At 37.4% G+C, this 18,464-nt stretch overlaps 1 protein-coding gene across 1 annotated transcript in view; it reads left to right on the forward strand.

Annotated features, from left to right (window-relative positions):
* VWF (von Willebrand factor) overlaps positions 1-18,464 on the forward strand; it is a 147,322-nt gene that overhangs the window by 106,237 nt on the left and 22,621 nt on the right. Inside the window, exons 35-43 of the mRNA XM_032195251.1 lie at positions 1,041-1,261; positions 2,192-2,384; positions 3,004-3,345; positions 4,851-5,056; positions 8,631-8,733; positions 8,854-8,928; positions 9,491-9,595; positions 10,065-10,270; positions 11,596-11,745. Of these exons, the coding sequence (XP_032051142.1) occupies positions 1,041-1,261; positions 2,192-2,384; positions 3,004-3,345; positions 4,851-5,056; positions 8,631-8,733; positions 8,854-8,928; positions 9,491-9,595; positions 10,065-10,270; positions 11,596-11,745 (1,601 nt within the window). The remainder of the gene's footprint in view (positions 1-1,040; positions 1,262-2,191; positions 2,385-3,003; positions 3,346-4,850; positions 5,057-8,630; positions 8,734-8,853; positions 8,929-9,490; positions 9,596-10,064; positions 10,271-11,595; positions 11,746-18,464) is intronic.

Raw genomic sequence — 18,464 nt, forward strand, 5'->3', positions numbered from 1 at the left:
ATTCATACATCTTGTGTTACAGAATACCTATGAGAAATGTAAAAGGATTCCCATTATCCTTTGAATCTTTTTAGATGTCCATGAATAAAAAAAAGGGTTGAAAAACTTTGTTTTATTGCTAACTTGTTTACTTGTTTCACTGTTGTTTACACAAGAAACTTTACAAGCTGGTTCAGCTGGGAAATGCAGTTTGAAGGTCAAGGAACAGGAAACAAATTATCCTTATCTCTCAGTGGAAGCCAACTTGCTGAGCTATTAATGAGAATTTTCTTCCTGCATTTTTAGCTGACACTTCTTTTATTGCCCTTATTGTCTTTAAGCAAAAGATTTGAAAATGTATGAATCTGAATAATCCTTTTGTTCAGGTTCTGTTTAGGTACTTGTGGTATTTGTTTTCCAGTTCATGAAGAAAGAAATGGAAGTGTTTATAATGTAATGACAAGAATATTGAACTGTCAGTTGGCTATTACTTGAGCCTGCATACATTTTTTTCTCTTCTCTTTTTCTGAATAAAAAATCTGAAAAAAAATCCCTTTGAATTCACTTTTGAAATTTTAAATAAGAATGAAATAGTACTGTTTGAAACAAAGTAATATGGCACAGAATAAAAAGCAATGTCACAATAAAAATACTGTGAGATTTAAAGATAAGTATGTTACAGCCTTTCTACAAATAGAGAAGGTATACAGCTTCCTTGATTTTATTTTTCATATTAAATTTATTAATAGATCATGTTCAATGTGAGGGAGCTTCACAGTAAGCAATTTTCCTAAAGTTTATCCAAGTATTTTGTAGTACTAATTGCTCCAGACAAAGATACTTTAAAAAATGTAACTTTTAAAAGTAATTAAGTGATTTTGTGATTGTGTTAATGAAAGTTTCTTGTCAATGATTTACTACAGCATTTTCAACTCAATAACTTCTTCACTTTCTCGATTAATTAACTGCATGTGCCCATAATGATTGTGAAGAAATAGTCTAATTTGAAGGAAAGCAAATGCTTACAAGGCTTTTTTTTTTTTTTTTTCATTGATTTGCAGGTGTCTGTATGGGAAGTTCAACTCGGCATATTGTCACATTTGATGGGCTGAATTTTAAACTGACTGGCAATTGCTCCTACAGCTTGTTTCAAGATATGCAACATGATGTTGAAGTTCTTCTCCATGAAGGACCATGCAGAGCAACACTAAAAATGAACTGTATGGACTCTATTGAAGTGAAACATCATGGTGTATCTGTTCAGCTCTTCAGTGACATGACAGTAAGCTAAACACAAGAAAGTGATCTGTGCATTCTCTGCTTATGCTGTAGAATTTTAGGTTAGGAGGACAGATTTGTTTCTTTTAACCGGTTTCTACTCCCCTTGCAGCCTATTCTTAGTAATCTAAGAAAATACCTCATTTAAATCTCATGATGTGTTCTACATTCAAATAATAACCCAGCCATGTTTCTCTTCTGGTTCTCCCGATTGTGCTGGGTTGACAATGTCAAGGACGTGGCAATGTCTCCCAGACACTTCTGCCAGAAAGGCGGGGATTACAGACAGGACCTACTGCACTCTGATTCTTGTTTGTTGGCAGAGGTTCTTTACACAATGTTATCATTTAGCATGTGGGAGAGCAGTCTCTACTCTTCACATACCTATGCAAGACTGTGGCCACCTGAAGAGTTAGGGAATCAGTTCCTTAACTTTTGTGATAGTGGACTCCAGCCTCAGAAGAAACACCATCTTAGAGATGTTTTTGCATATTTTATAGACAGAGAAGTATCCAAATTGTGAATGACAAATTTGCAGTCTATTCCTAAGGGAGTCAGCTAGCCTACAACAGTGATCTCTTGTAACTCATGCAGTAAAATAGGATGGACAAAACCACTGGTGACCAGTCAGGGTGGATAACCTTGACTTTCACTGATGTTTAATGATACTCAGGGTCTGGAGGTAGCATTTTAGCTTCATGGAATTAGTCTACTGGTCTGTATATACACGATGTGGTATGAATATCCTCGTATGGAAAAATGCTGAAGAAGTTGTTTAACTAATACACCAATAAAAAGAACCAATAAAAAGTTACAGTTTGCAAAATTAATTCTTATATTCAGGTTCAGTCAAAATGTGTTTAAACTGTAAGAATGGATTGATTTTTAACTGCTTGTCACAACTGATGTGATGATCTTGCCTTTGTGAAAACAGGTGGCTGTTGATGGTAGAAGCGTTCATATTCCCTATTCTAGCAATTTGTTTGAAGTCACTGTCTATGGAGCAATAATGCATGAAATCAAGTTCTCCCATCTTGGCCATAATCTCACATTTACTCCAAGAAACAATGAATTTATTCTTAAACTTAATCCAAAGAGGTTTTCTTCAGGAACACAAGGGCTTTGTGGTGAGTTTGAAAACTAGTCTTTTTAACAGCTTCCTACTTGGGCTTGAACTATGTTGGAATTTGTGTGATCCTGAACCTTGTAAACTCTTTGAGCAGATCCTGTGTTGCACACTGATAATCTTTGTTGTTTTCCTACTATGCCTATCAGTGTAACAGCTCACTGATTCCCAAAAATATCTTAAAAAGAACAAGGATATGCATCTGTCATGTTTTACTTATTTCACGTTTTCTGTTCAAGGAGATTTTTTTTTTCTGTTAAATGAGGCTTTAACCTTAGGTTCTTGCATATATTTGTGCATTTATGTGAGAGGCATATACTATGCTTGGACTGAAGATGAAGGGTTTGTGGGGGATACCTCTGCTTAGGAGAGTTAATTTTATGGCACCTTTTATAATAGGTTAGACATCTATGGCATAATATGTGTCTCCTGTAACAAGGAAACAAAACTCAGGGTCTTTATACCTATTTTGGTAACTGCTATAAAAAATGTCAACTCATCCTCCCCATGGAGTTCTCTGAGCAGCTCCAACCATCTCTGTCTTGTGCATGTTTTCTCTATTTTTTTTCTATTTCTGACTGTATTCAGACTGTTTCTTTTCATTTTACTCACCCTCCTAGGGGTGTGTGACCAGAACCATGCCAATGACTTCACATTACGTAATGGCTCTGTCACTTCTGACAGTGGCGTATTTATTCAGGACTGGACATTGAAAGAGCCAGGGAAGATCTGTGAAGTCCGGAGAGAAGATCGATGCTCTGAGCATGCTGCAAGACATTGCCACCTCCTGCTCTCCGATCAGTTTGCAGACTGCCACAAGATAACCCCCCCCAACGTGTTTTATGAGTCCTGTGAAGAGAACAGCTGCTATGAGGATGAAGCCTGCGAGATGATAGCTTCTTATGCTCACTTATGCAGGGAAAATGGGATCTGCGTAGATTGGAGAACACCCGAATTCTGTCGTAAGGAATTTACCATACAGTACAACAGATGCATAAATTCTACTTAGGAGCTGTCCAGGTTCTAATGAGCATCAGTATTAAACTCTGAAATAAATTAATCTAATTTTGTGCAGAGAAGGTTTACAAGATTTTCTTTAAGGCTATTTGTAGATAAACATGGCGAAAGCCATTGTGCTGACTCTAGAATAAAAATGTAGATGAAACGCTACCTTAACAGTTGCTGTGGATGTATTTTCATACATATTTCTTAGAACTGAATGGAGACCATCACAGACAATAAGCACCAGTCCTTACGGGCTTATTTGCAGATTTTTTTTGGTGAATGAGTTTTTCTGGAAAGCTGAAAATAGTCTAGGTAGCTACTAGTACAGATTTTTAAGCAGGCAATTTTTCCTGTTTTTCATGGGTAGACCTTTTGTATTTTCAGAATCCAGACAGAGCATTTCGTAAGGGGATTGGACTCTGTCAAGTTCTTGTGGCTTTTCAAGATTCTCTGTGCATGCTGGACTATAATATGTGTCCACACGTACAACCACAATAGACTGAAACAAACCAGAAATAATTGCATTTAGAATTTATTGAAACAGAAAAGGGTTAAGTTTAAAAGCCTTTATTTTCTGTTTCCTTTGGCTAAGAGGTGTGTGTGTGTAGACAGTTCATCTGATGAATGTTTGCTTTTTGGGAACTCATCTCTTCATTCAGTAATTTTCTGTCAGTGTTTTTTGTTAGGGGACTGAAAAAAAGGCTTTATAAACCTCACAGCAGTAACAAACTGGGAAATAAGAAACACTTTTCCTAGTTGAAGCTGCAGAGAAAAGTAAAGTAGACCTAAGGGAGTACACGGTACTGAAACAGTGTCCATAGGTTTCTTAAATAGCTATAGCCTTAGTTTTATGATTGCTTTTAGAGACAATACCCTCAGTGTTGTGAATTCATCAGCAAAAAATTTTATGAGTTGGATTAGGGGAAGTGCAACTTTTTTTGACTTAGGGCAATTCAATTAATATGGTGCAGGTATCCAACAGATTCAGTGTTGGAGTAACAAAATATTCTGTTTATTAGTTTTCTTTAGTTGCCTGGGAACACTACTACCCCTTGAGTTGTCAAAATCTCTTTATTCAATGCTGTAGTCCTAACTTTGTACTGTTATCAGTGCTTCTTTAAGACATGTAAAGATGGTTCCAGATTCTGTCTATTATCCAGTGATGTTCAGCTCATTTAAACCATTATTAGAGTAAGTTGTTCTATGCTGATTCATGGGACCTGAAAATGTAGCTTGACAATTATTTCCATGGACAGTCATTTAATGACAATCAGTTTCTACTGCATATTTTGCTATTCTTAAAGATATTTTTTCAAAGATGTAAATGGCTTCAGAGGACAAAATATGTTCATCAGATGATGGCTTTCAAAAAACTCAGCAGAATTCTGGAGAATGTATGAGTGGAAACATCACTCTCCATTTCAAATCTCCATCTAAAGAGTTTTTTTTCTGTCTTCCCCAGCAATGAAATGTCCCACATATTTGATATATGATCACTGTCACAAAGCCTGCATAAAGCACTGTGAGAATAGTACCAAACTCAGTGTCTGCAAGGATTATCCCACAGAGGGCTGCTTCTGTCCAGCTGGACAGGTGATTTTTAATGACAGCTGTGTTGGTGAAGAGGTCTGCACACAATGCATCAGTGAAGATGGCATGCACCATCAGGTAACTATATATTTAGCAGGTTACCTTTGTAAGTGGTTGGGGTTTGTACTTTTGCAAGTAAGTCTGTCCTGTATGTCTAACTACTTTTCCCTTTAGATGCTTTATTTTTTTAGCTCAGTTCCTCATAATCAGCCGGCTGTTGGCCCCATGTAGCTCCCCTAGTGTGAACCTAGTGTGAAATTGGCTGGGATGGATATAAAATTCACAGCTGGGACTATACACACCCGGAAATGCATGACAAATTTGTGTGGAGGGAGGGATAGGGGGAAAAGAGGAGGGATGGTGTAAGTCAACATTTACCAAGATAAACATTTCCATTCAGCAAGCTTTTACCAGTAATGACAATTTAATCATTAATCTGGAACACTTGCTTAAAATGTATAGTATTACCTTTGAAAAGCAAACCAAAATATTTTCAGTGGTTGGTGTGGAGCCATGAGACCAAGTTGACCTTATGTCAAGCCATACTAGCCTACCTCTTTTTTTTTTTTTTTTTTTTTAAACAAGAAATATATGCAGATGAGGATTGTTCTTTTGATGGAGTTCAACATTTTCTTTTTCTTGAAAATCCACTTTCCTCAGCTAAGTCAGACATCTCTGTGGCAGAATGGGATGGGGAATAGCTATGAGTGGTGGGTGCTGGACTTCAGTAAAACAGACTGTTGATTTCCCCTTCAGTATCACACAAGTGGGTGCACAAGCACCTCCTTATATCCTGTTGTGGGTGTGATGTTGTTCCTCTTCACCCACAGCTCCTTAATTCTGAGAGTTTTCATCTAAGTCATACAGACTTCTTAAATCTTCAGTTTTGTTATGGGACTTTAAGAAGGCTTTAGTTTAAGTATTTTATGGGCTTTAGATTCTTAGGAGTTTTTTTGGATGGTCTTATCATACTTGCAAAATCTGCTATTAAAAACAGACATTTTTTTAACACAGATTTTCTGTAAATAACAGAAGTTTGTGGTCTATTTTTTTTTCAGTAAAAAAGTTGAACTTTAACATGTAAATAAATGTACTCTGAATAACTTTATAACACAGATTTACACTCACATTTAGTTCAGCAATATATGTGTGCAGTTAATCTGAAAGGAAAAAAAAAAAAAAGCAGTGTTTGGATGAAACACCTTTCTTAAATACAGTTTGCATTGATTAGCATAAGATCAAGGTTTTTTTTTTTTTTTTTTTTTTTTTTGGTGATAGATGAAGCAAGTGCTAAGAGCACTCCTGTTCCAGTGCAGGAACCACGAGTCACCTTACTTTCACTGCGCCTGCCACCTGCCGGTGCTGCCACAGCATAGCTCAGGCGAGGTCGACTCAGCACATTTGGCTTGTATTTTGTATTAGCTTTTGTTTTAAGGTTACAGTATCTCCATGCATGTAGCCTTCGTTTTTGTGTGTTCTGTTGTGGATCTTTGTTTTAAATACAGTATTGTTGGTTTTCTGTAGTGCTTATCAAGCCGGTCAAAAATAAATAAATAAATAAATAAATAAAAAGGTAATTTTGTGTAATAAGAGGAATTAAAAAAAAAAAATCATATTATTTCTCTTGACAGAAAAAAAATAGTATGCAATGTATGTAATTTCGATCCTAAACACAGATCAGCTGTGCACAACTACCAGAAAGCCTGAGAACTCTTGTTATTATATCATGATTTTATATAAAATGGTTATTAGAATTAAAGTGTAGGTTAAAGTGTAGGGTCTGTATCCTTTAATCCCTGAATCTTTGGGCATTGTAATGCATTTTCCATTTAAATAATTGCTTCAAGCTGTCATGAAGAAAAGCTCAGGGTACATCTTGAGAATAATGTTTGCAGTGATATCTGCTTCTTTTTGCAGAAGTTCTGAAATTCATGCGAGTTGTCACACACCCCTTAGTGGGATCTTAACTCTGAGAACCTCTAGTCTAGTACCCCAATAGCAAGGCTTAGATGCAGCTGCTGTGTGGATGGGGAAGTGGCAGGCAGGGCAGGATCAGCTCACACAGCTGTTTTGTTTATCTTCCACTGCAGGATTAGCCATGTGAGCAATATATCAGGCAGCGCAATTTGTAGTGGGTTATGATTTCCTTAAACTCTGTGTTTCCCTCTGGTGCTCTTTCCTCTGTTCCATTCTACCCAAGATAGTGCTTGGGCTTATTGGATTCTCAATACTGATACTTATACAGAGCTCTACTGACACTGTTCTATCTTTTGTCGTGTCATCTGATATTAGAAAGAGACTTATTTACGCTGAGGAAAACCTGTCAGAAAATCGAGGCTGGTAAATGTTAGAGTAAGAGTAAAAAGTTGTGATTCTTGCTTTGTGTTCTGAAATGTCTAAATGCTTTTCACATCACTGCCTGCAAATGTAAGCATTCCCTATCAGCTTCCTTCTCAGGACTTCCTAACCCTGAGTCCATTGAAAGCTCTGGCAGAGGATTCTGAGTGGCTTTCTCAAGCCCTGAGATAATGTTCTTTACTAGAAATACATCAATGAAAGCTTTCCTTGACTAAAATAGATTTCTTGCAGATTAACCAACCTTATGCGATATGGTTTCTAAGCTTTGTAAAATCTCTGGTTGGCTTGTTCTGGCATGCCTCCTGTTTTATCCTTGCCATGGTGTTAACCTTTGAAAGTAAAATATCATTTTTATTGTCCTTTCAGATTCCTGTAATGTCTTAAAGTACATAGATATCTCTAGGTGCAGGTGGCAATATGTTTCCTTTCTTTATTACTGAGGGTCTCAGCAAGCTTTTATAAAATGCATTTCAGAGATTTCTGGTTGACACATTTTCCCTTAGCAGTGTCCTAACCTACTTTACGTGTTCTCACCCAGAACCTGGACTGACTGTGCAAATTAACTTTATTGTTCCATAGTGCATTTTTTCACTCTTATCTACCTATTCAAATGGATGTTAAATGTATATAGCGCTTTTTAGGTAACTACATCTTTAAAATCAATGATTTTTCCTCTCTCTAATGAGAGAGACCAGTGGTTGAATAATGATGTACTTTACTGGCAATTTCTGAGTATGCTTATTACCTCTTGGTAATCAGTACAGGAGTGATTGTTTCAGATTTGGGCTTTCTATAGTTTTTCCAGCCAGCAAACCACTGGGAAATCAAATGGTGAGACCCAACATATTTTTGATCAAAAATATTCATTGTTTATTTCTCTGTGTTTAAGTACCACTAATTTTGGAAGGAAGCCACTTCTATGTATTTCCTAAAATATCATTGGTTCCCTTATTATCACTGAACATCCATCATGGTATGTAGTCCACTGTTACTCTCACAATAGCTTGTGATTGCATTTATAACATCTGAGCATTTCTTGTGCATAAAACAATAGTAATTCCTCATCGCATTCATGCATACTTTACATGTTTTGTTAAATTGGTACACTACAGTCATTTCATAATTATGCATCTCCTTGGATTCTTACAGTTAACAGAGCAGCCAACTAATCTCTCTTGTAGTCTTCTTGTTTTTCACAGTAATTTTTCTCACCCACTCCTACCACCAATACAACAGTGATCAGGATATTAGATTATTAGATTTCTTTCTAACATTTTTTTTTCTTTCCACACAGCACATGGAAACATGGATTCCCTCCAATGAGCCCTGCAAGATCTGCACATGTCTAGACAATAGGAGAGTAAACTGCACTCTCCGACCTTGCACTACTACCAAATGTAAGTTGGTCTAGATCTGAGTATGACTAGACTTGAATTGATTTTTTTTTTTTTTTTTTTTTACCTAGCATTTTAGTTCTTATCCAAGCTTATTTTGTGAACGTTTTCTTCTCTCTCCAGCTGTTCAGTGTGGTCCCTGTGAAGTTCCTCGTCTGCGCAGGGACCCCAGCCAGTGCTGCCCTGAATATGAGTGTGGTAGGTTCTCATAAACTGTTGGAATCTTCTTGGTATGTGGTTTTATCAGATGTTTCAAAGGTATAAAATCTGCATCTTTATTTAACACATACATATATATTTAAATTTTATAACTCACTGAATGACTGAGTTATCATCTCTGTGGAAAAAAAAAAAAAAAAAGAAAAAAAGAAGAAACTCAAACTTGACCTTGCCCCTTTTTAAGAGATGAAGAAGGGAATAGAGAATTGTTTTTATTTTATTTTATTGTATTTTATTTTTTTCCAAAGTGACACACTAAAACTGTATTTTTTTTCCCAATTACCTATTTTTGTGTGATCTGTGTTTGCACATTAGGTACAAAATCAGAACTAGAATATTTATAACCTAAACTTGAATTGTTCCCTTAGCTATTTTTGAAAACAAACATTGACCTGCTGAAATCTAACTTACTTTGTATTTTAAGATAGCAATTGAGTGTAGGGAATAAATGAAATGGGGATGTACCTGCATGTGTATGTCTTTTCTAGAAGGCTAACTAGTCAGGCATGGTCTTGACCACTCCCTCAATTTCTCTTCTTAGTCTGTGATCTGGTTTCCTGTGATTTGCCTCCTGTCCCTGTCTGTGAGTTTGGCTTGCAGCTTGCACTGACCAACCCTGGAGAATGCAGACCAAATTATACATGTGGTAAGATATGTATATCTATATTTAGCCCTGGGTGATACTGGAGCACTGCATTTGAACAACATGGACAACATCCTTTATGCACTACATTTTCCCTCTGAAAGATTTTCTTTGGGAGCTAGTAGACATAAATGATTTCACAGACTTGAAAGAAAGTTATTGTTGGCCCTTTCTGAGTACACTGTTGAATTAAGGAAAAGACAAACACTGTACTTTTGGATATGTGTGCACTGACCCTTATGTTTATTTTATAAATCTTTCTGTATATGAGAGAAGATACAAATATGTGTTTGTCAGGATAGGAACTTCTGAACCTGCAGTACAATCTGGGTCTTTTATATCTGCATTACTTCTCAGTTTATTAAGCAGATGTATTACAGTTTGCAGTAGCAATTAGAGCCTTGCTGACAGAGAACTGTCCTGTTCATTTGCAGTGCTCTGAAATGCTCTGTGCTTAACCTTTTTCTGCTAGCTTGTAACAGAGAAGCATGCAGCCTAGTTCAAAGACCTTTCTGTCCACCACATCGGGAGCTGACTGTTAAGAAGACAGAGTGCTGTGATAAATATGAGTGTACCTGCAGCTGTACTAACTCAACGGTGAGCTGCCCTCCTGGATATTTATCCAGATCTCTCACCAATGACTGCGGCTGCATATCTACTACCTGTGTTCCGGGAACGGTAAGCAGGATGAACAGATAAGATTATCTTTTGCATACGGGGGGACAACATCACAGTAAGAGTGTAGATAGATATAAACAAAAGACCAAACAGACTACCTGAAAACGATACATTTTTAATTTACATGTCTGTGAGAAAATTGCACCCTTGCAACATACTGTGCTTGTTTCATTACAGTCATTTTATTCTGATGTTACCAACACATATTTTTGTGACTTTGAGATACTCAGATGATTATATCTATATGTAACCTTTTGTAACTTCGAGGCTATTCAGACATTTGGAATTTCAGAGGTCATTCTGATTTATTTATTTATTTATTTATTGATAACATGTATGTGCTTTTGGATGAGTACAGTTACTGTATTTTAGAATTGCATACTTTCAGTCCTATATTAACTTTATTGACATTTTTGGGACACCTTATACCTATACTCCTTGTGTGCCTTGATTACATTTACGTCTACCTGATGAGGTGTTGTATCTTGCATAAACTACAAGGCCATTTTTATTTTTTTTTTCCACATTAGTACCTAACTCTGTTAAAGCTTCACAAGGATGAATTTTTCCTATTTTGCCAACTTTTTATTAAGTCATTATATTATGTTAACTTTCAAGGTAAGGTTGCTTAAGGAAAAGTTGTGTGGCAGTATAACCTGTTCACTAAAGCAACCTTACCTAGCAGCTTAATATAGGGTTATTCTGTTTTGCAGCTCAGGAGATCTAGGCTTTATTTTCTACTCCTGAGTAGTTCATGACCTTGCATAAGTCATTTTATTTCTCCATGATCCATGATCATTTCTACATCTATAAAATTAACAGACATTCATGTCTTTAATAACGTGTTGTAAAATTTACTAATAGAGAGTGCAATATAAAAGATGGCACTGCTTTTGTGGTAGATGTGGTGGCCTAAGGATACAGGAGTGAATGCTTGTAGTCCAAAGTAGTATCTTTCAGATTAGCAGATACAATTGGCAGAAGTTTTGTGTGTGTGGCTCCTTCTACAAGACTCTCTGTTTATCTTCTCTAAATGTTGTATCGCATTATACTTACGGTGAAACTGAGTCAGAGCCTGGGTAATTCCACTGAATACAAATAAAAGTCTCCAATTCATTCTTTATAAAACAGCAGCTTCGGCTGTGCTTACTTTCCTTTCCTCAAAAGAGTGGCCACAAATTTAAGATCTTGTGTTTCTACTGGCTTCGAAACATTAATAAAAATTATGGTGGGTTTCATGTCTTAAGAATCAGCCTTCTGAAGCCAGCAGCGTGTCCTTAGAGCAGCATAGTATTCTTTCATGTATAAATTGTTGTATTCCATAGGTGTGTGTGCACAACAACATTGTCTACCCCATTGGGAAGACCTGGGAAGATGGTTGCAGAGAATGTTCTTGCACTAGTACAAGAGATGACATTACAGGACTTCAGATGATGGAATGTCGTGACAAAATATGTACCACTTTCTGCTCTCGGGTGAGTAACATTACTCACACAATGAGCATCTGCATTAGCCAGCAGAGTCTTGATAGGGAAATAAAATGATTCTTTTTAAACCTGCATGTTTAGAGAAACTAGAGAAAAATAGAAAATATGTGTTGTAGCAATGAATTATCTTGAGAACAGAGTCTAGAAGGCCTAAGTATTACTGACTTTATTTTAGAAAAGAAGTTATTCTGCAAATGTTAGAGACCACCACAAATACATTTTGTCTCTTTCTAAAACTTTCAGTGTATATATAGATTAATTGTTACTGTTTTTGATGGTACTAGCCAATTCAATTCAGGAAAAGGCATATCTGACTTGATGAAGTTCCTCCCTGCTCTGTGTTCCAGTGTTTACAGTCTGTGAGTTCAGATTCAGAATATTCTCTGTAAATCTTTTACTGACCCCGGGTTTTTCCCATAGGTTGTCTCTCCAATGATCTGTGAAGTGAAGCCAAGAAGGGTCTCTTTCTTATTTTTCTTTTTCCCTCAGTGCAGAGGCAAAGATGAGCTAGTATGCAAATATTCAAGCTGCTTAGCTGCTTTTTAAATGTTTAGATTGGGCTCTATATTGTATTAGCAAAGGAAAATTTGATGAGTAGGCCAAGCAACATGTGTTCCAGGTGTGTGTTGTAACATCAGTGCTTTCAGTGGTCCAGTGGCCAATATGTCTGCATGTTGGTCTGTGACTCAACAGTGTCATTCTGTAATGACACATCTGGGATTTCTCAGTGGGAAGTGAAGGGGAGAGCATGCTACAGTAGTAGCTGCAAAACCTTTTAAAAAAGGGCCATGTAGTCTGCTTCTGTGTTTGATTCACTATGCTGGCTGGCATGCTTCTGTAATATCTTCCAGTGCTTACTGTGAGACAAGAGTCACTTGATTTTTTTTCAGCTCCAGGAGAAACCATGCTCTGTTTCCTCAGAAATACAGTGAATTTCCAAACAAATATGTCATACGCTGTTCATTCCGAGTCTTCATTAGAAAACTTTGCAAATATACCTATGAAATGTTAGAGGCATTCTTTTTGCTTTCAGAAAGACATTGACAATGTGTCTGGGAGTCAAAGACCGTCGGTGTGCATAGAATATGTATGTGCAGCACCTCATGGATGAGTTAGCAATGCTGTAGAAACTCTGTATTGACTGATTTATTTTAAATTTAAACTTGAATTAAACTTATTTTAAAACAGTTAATCATTTATTGCAAATTTGACTATGAACATTTCAGTTATGCAAGCTGATGTATGAAAAGCAATTCTCTTTTCTCAAGTCTATTAAGCTAATTGTCCCTTGGCTTACAAAAAATTTTTGCCTTGATATTATTTTATTTTAAAATATAATTTAATTTTCAGTCTCCTTATGAGAACAAAGCTGGACAGAATATATATATGTGTGTACAAAAGAAGGTGTGAACTAAATATAAATGTTTTTTTTAATGTTTCCCTGTGCTGTGACTTGAACAGTATACAATTGTGTAGGATCAGAGCAGAAAATCAACCCATAAGAAAAAAAAAAGAAGGAAACAAAACAACCCCCCCCCCCCCAAAAAAATAAAATCCAAACTACTGCTCTTCGTGTAAGAGTGGTGTTTGGTCAGAAAAACCTCAAGGTTTTGACCATGAGGGTAGTTTACAGCTTTTGCAAAAGAATCCTTTTTATGTCTGTTCAGTTCATAAAATAGAATAATTTTGAGTATGGAAATGATTATGAAATATTAGATCTAAAATATCTGGCTTTATTTTGGCTTATAGCCACAATTTTATCAGTAATCTGTTATTCTAATAAAATATCATTAATACAAAGCTACAGTTTCTTTACAAATAAGTCTTAAGCACTGCAGTCTCAAAAAGCTTTTACTTAAAAAAACAAGGAAACAAAGAAAAAAGCTTAGAGGAAATTATTCTTTTTGGAACTCCGTCATTTCTTCTGTTCCTTTAATGGCTATCTGTAGTGGGTTTACGTGGCAAGGTTTTGGTAGCAGGGAGCCATAGGGGTGGTTTCTGTGAGAAAGATCTAGAAGCTGCCCCATGTTTGGGAAGGGCCTCATTGTTTTCCAGATCCGAGCCAATAAGCGATGTTGTTTTGCGCCTCTGTGAGAGCATATTTAAGACAGGGAAAAAACGCTGCGCCACACAGCAGCCGGGAGAGTCAAGGGAGTGGGAGAACAGCCTTGCACCAAGGTCAGTGTAGAAGGAGGGGGAGAGGTGCTCCAGGCGCCGGAGCAGAAGTCCCCTGCGGCCTGTGGTGAGGACCATGGTGAAGCAGGATGTCCCCCTGCAGCCCATGGAGTACCACGGTGGAGCAGGGTTCCACGCTGCAGCCTGTGGAGGAGACCACGGTGGAGCAGGTGGCCCTGCACCGACGGAGGCTGCCGCCTGTGGAAGGCCCCTGCCGGAGCAGATTCCGGGCCGGACCTGTAGCCCGTGGAGAGGAGCCCACGCAGGAGCAGGTGATCTGGCAGGAGCTGCTGCCCGTAGGGGAGCCAGGTTGGAGCAGTTTTCTCCTGAGGGATGGACCCCGTGGTACGGACCCATATCTGGAGCAGTTCTGGAAGAGCTGCTGCCTGTGGGAAGCCCACGCCGGATCAGTTCATCAAGGACTGCATCCCGTGGGTGGGACCCCACAGCACAGGGGACGAGAGTGACCGAGAAGGAGCGGCAGAGAAGAAGTGCTGTAGACTGACCATAACCCCCATTCCCCGTTCCCCTGCGCCGCTCGGGGGGAGGAGGTGGAAAAGGGTGGATGGGGGGGAAGGTGCTTTTGTTTTTTTTTTTTTTTTTTTTTTTTTCCTTTGTTTTCTCACTTCTCTCGCTTGTTAGTTGTAGGCAATAAATCTTACTATCTCCTTATGCCGAGTCTGTTTTGCCCGTTACAATAATTATTGCGTGATTTTCTCGTCCTTATCTCAATCCTTGAGCCCTTTTCACATATTTTCTCCCCATTCCTCTTTGAGGAGGGGGAGTGAGAGAGCGGCTGTGGTGGAGCTCGGCTGCCCACTCGAGCGGAACCACGACACTATCAAAGTTGCAGTACCAAAACAGTAGCTGTTGGACAATCTGTAGAGATCAGATTTTATTTTTCCTTAGTTTGTTACTGATTCAGCAAATTTATGTATCAAGAACAGAATTTCTGTAATCCAATTTGAATTGGCCCTAATGTTTATTGTCCAATTCAGATTAGATGACACTGAACATTGTGGTGTTAAAGACAGTTTAATTGTAGATTATTACTAAGATGGTGTTTAAACTCCCTACTCTTACTGTTACTAATTTGGTTGCCAGGTTTTAAAGTAGTGAAGTATCATTTTTGTCCATGTCATCTGAATTCTGTGAAAACAGTTTACAGTTTTCTACTTAGTGATACAACAACAAAAACAAATACACAAAATACAAAAAATGTCCACTCCAAAATAAAACAAAACAAAACAACAGAAACAAACAAAACCAAACAAAATCCCCAACAATTAAACACTTAAACTAGCTCCTTCACCCTGATGGTGGTACTGTTCTCCTGTGCTTGACAAAATCAATGCAAATCTGATCTGTTATTTTAGAACAAAAACACTATAGAAAAAGAATGGATGTTTTATTAAAATGAACCAATCCCCAAATTATTTGAAGATATTTAAATTAATAGCAAATACAGACTTCTCATTTGCAAACCAGTTGTGGATTTTCCTCATTACATGTCACAGTCCTCTCACTTCTGTTTTCTTGTATCTTACCGAAATTTTGAAAGCAAGCAGATAATTGTAATTATTGCGTCTGCCACAAGGAGGAGTGGTGTCTGTGCCTTCCTACCCTTCTGAAGCTTCTTCAGTAACGACTTCTCTGAGTACATTAAAATCTATCTCTTCAGAAAATCATGGTGATTAAATGGATAACAGCTTTCAGAACACCTTAAAATCCCTAGTGTACCAAAGTGAAAGGAGCAAGTGCTTTCTTAATTTCTATAAATGTTCTTGAAGTTAGGTACATAAGTGCTATAAAAGAGTGCAATTTAAAGTATTGGATAATTTAAAGCATTGCACGGTTATGAGAAGAATGAGGCATAATTTTCTGGGATAAGTGTTTAAGACAAAACCATTTGGCTAAGTGTGTGTGAATTAATTAGTGCAGATATTCAAGACTTTTAATGAATGTGTAAAATTAAAGTAAAGAACACTTGTACTCTATGTGGAAAGGCATAGCAAATTACAGTTGTAATTGATGCTGACTCTGAAATCCACAGCTTTAATCTCCAATATTTCAAACTGATATTCTCCTTTGAAGTAGCAGAATATGACTTCTACGTGTAAAGCATGGGAGTAAATGGCTTAGTAGTGCATATTAAGGAGGTCAAATAAATTAATTTTAAACAAAGACTATTGTTTGAGGATTAGATATGCAAGATCCTATTTAAAAATTGTGAAAGTCTTGGTGAGAAGTAATTTCAAACATCCTGTTTGGATTTTCAAGCTTACTTTATTAAGGAAATGATACCTCAATATTCTAGAGACTTCTAGATAGAGAATTAAGTCCTCACTTGGTGTAAATGAGCTTAGCTCCAGGGAAATCTCTAGAATTATGCTGATCTATCACAACTGAAGATTTTACTTTTAGCATTCCAAATTCATTTTTATCTATCCTATTATTTTTTTTCTCAGTCCCTCGTTCTTTTCATTCTCTTTGGTTTCTCTAATGCTCTCTAGGGACTATCATATCAATATATAAAAGGCAAATTTTGGAGCCTTTTTAAAAATACTGGGTGTTGAGTAATACTTTCCATTATTTCTTTCCTATGTTGTTGGCCAGAAGGCAGCTGATAGAGTTTTCTGGCCAAAACCTTAGCAACCATGAAAAGAGGAGCTATGCATCCTAAGCAACATTGGAATGAAACAGGGGAGTGCACAAATGCACCAAGTCATAGCCTGTGCAGATTGCTCCAATAGTCCTGCATGATAGATGAGACCAAAATGTGCATTCTCCAATTGCTGCAGAATTAATCTGTGTTCCTCTTCTATTGTCACAAAGCCAACCCCCAAATCAACAGCAGGCGTAATTCCACCTACCATGTAGAATAATGTCTTAATCTGTGTAATTTCATCTTCCATGTGGTAGAGCCATTTTATCTCTGCATTTATGTGATAAAACAGCCAGATCTGGTGGCAGAGCTGAACACTTGTCAGGTTCTCTGTAGCAGCTGCTTATTATCACTGGCAAGTCTACTAAGGATACTTGCTCAAATGCAAAGGGTGGCTGGTGTTGCCTTGTTCCCTTACCTGCCAAGGCACATGGATTTTTTAGTCCTGTAGACAGGGAGTTCCATGTCACTGTGACAGATGGCCAGACACTTACTGAGGACTTCTTCTGAGTATTAACACCCTGTTTGAAGTTTGAACTCTGTGTTTAAAAAAATAAATAATTAAATAAAGGAAAGTCAAGATGTGAAGGTGAAGTTAAGCAGCAGATCCAGAAAACTCAGAGGATGAGCAGAATATTGGCTAATGGCAGAAAACGGATTCTTGAACAAACCAGAGCATCTCTACAGTGTCTATATGCTAGAAAATGAATGATAATAAAGGAAGAGATGGAAAATGCTCTGGTATGATGCTGGTAGCATGTAGTCTTTGTACTTGGGTCATCTAATTAAAAACAACAATAAAAACAAACACCTCAAAATACACGATTTTTTTTCCTTTTCTTAGATCTAACAGTAAATATTAAAACTTCAAGTCATAAAATAAAGCTATTTTTACTCCTGTGTGCCCAAATTTTCATGGTTTAAATGCAAAAGTTAGGGTTTTTTAATAGGAAAATATTTCTAAAGCTGTGGAGGATGTATGACAGCAGGGAATCGCTGTCCATTTTCCTCCTTGTGTACAGGTGGCTGCTCTGCTCTTTGTGGAGCTCATGGATTGCTGCAGTTTGCAGGTTTGCCTTCTGACACGGGTTTGTATGCTGTGGTGGTTCAGGGGCTGCCTTAGGAGATGCCTGTGCAGATGCTGAGGTTGAAAGCTGTGACCTCCTTTGTTTCTTCACCTGAGGAGTCAGAGCACTCAGATCTTGAGTACACTGAATGCCAAAAGGGCCACTTAGATAGGTTGGACTGTGAAAAACCCACATCTTTGTTGTTGCCATTGTGGTATGGATCACACCTAGAGTCTGCTGCATGGCACCTTGTTTTGTTTACTCTTTAGAGGGCTCTGTTTTTTTCACACAGGTGTCATGAAATTTGAATCCCACAGTTGGGTTTTGCTTAGTCAGGATGCTGAGTTTATTCTGAGCATAAACAACACATGGATTTTTACTTCTCTGAGTTTGCCACACAAACAAAATGTTGTATGCCATATTTCAGATACTTCACATGCACATGTAGTAGGTAAAATTTCATATCAAACAAAATATATCATGCAGCACAACTTTATCTTCAAAGATAGGTCAAACTCTGGTATTACATTGTATGGCCCTATACAAAATTTTCTTTCATGTGAAAGTCTGCTGATTATAGAGGTTTGCTTAAGTGCCCCATGTTGCAAATCAAGGACAGTTCATGAAGGGTTGATTGGGAATACTTAAGCTATTTTAGTTTGAAGATGTAGATCAAAACAGATATTATGCTTATTGTCATTGGCATTTTTCACGTGAACAGTATTTTCTCTGACAGAAAACTTCCCTTTAACTCTGTATTGAAATCAGAGTTATATTTTTCCCCTTGCAGACTGTTAAAT

The sequence above is a fragment of the Aythya fuligula genome, chromosome 1 (assembly GCF_009819795.1).
Source record: "Aythya fuligula isolate bAytFul2 chromosome 1, bAytFul2.pri, whole genome shotgun sequence".
NCBI classification, from domain to species: Eukaryota; Metazoa; Chordata; class Aves; order Anseriformes; family Anatidae; genus Aythya; species Aythya fuligula.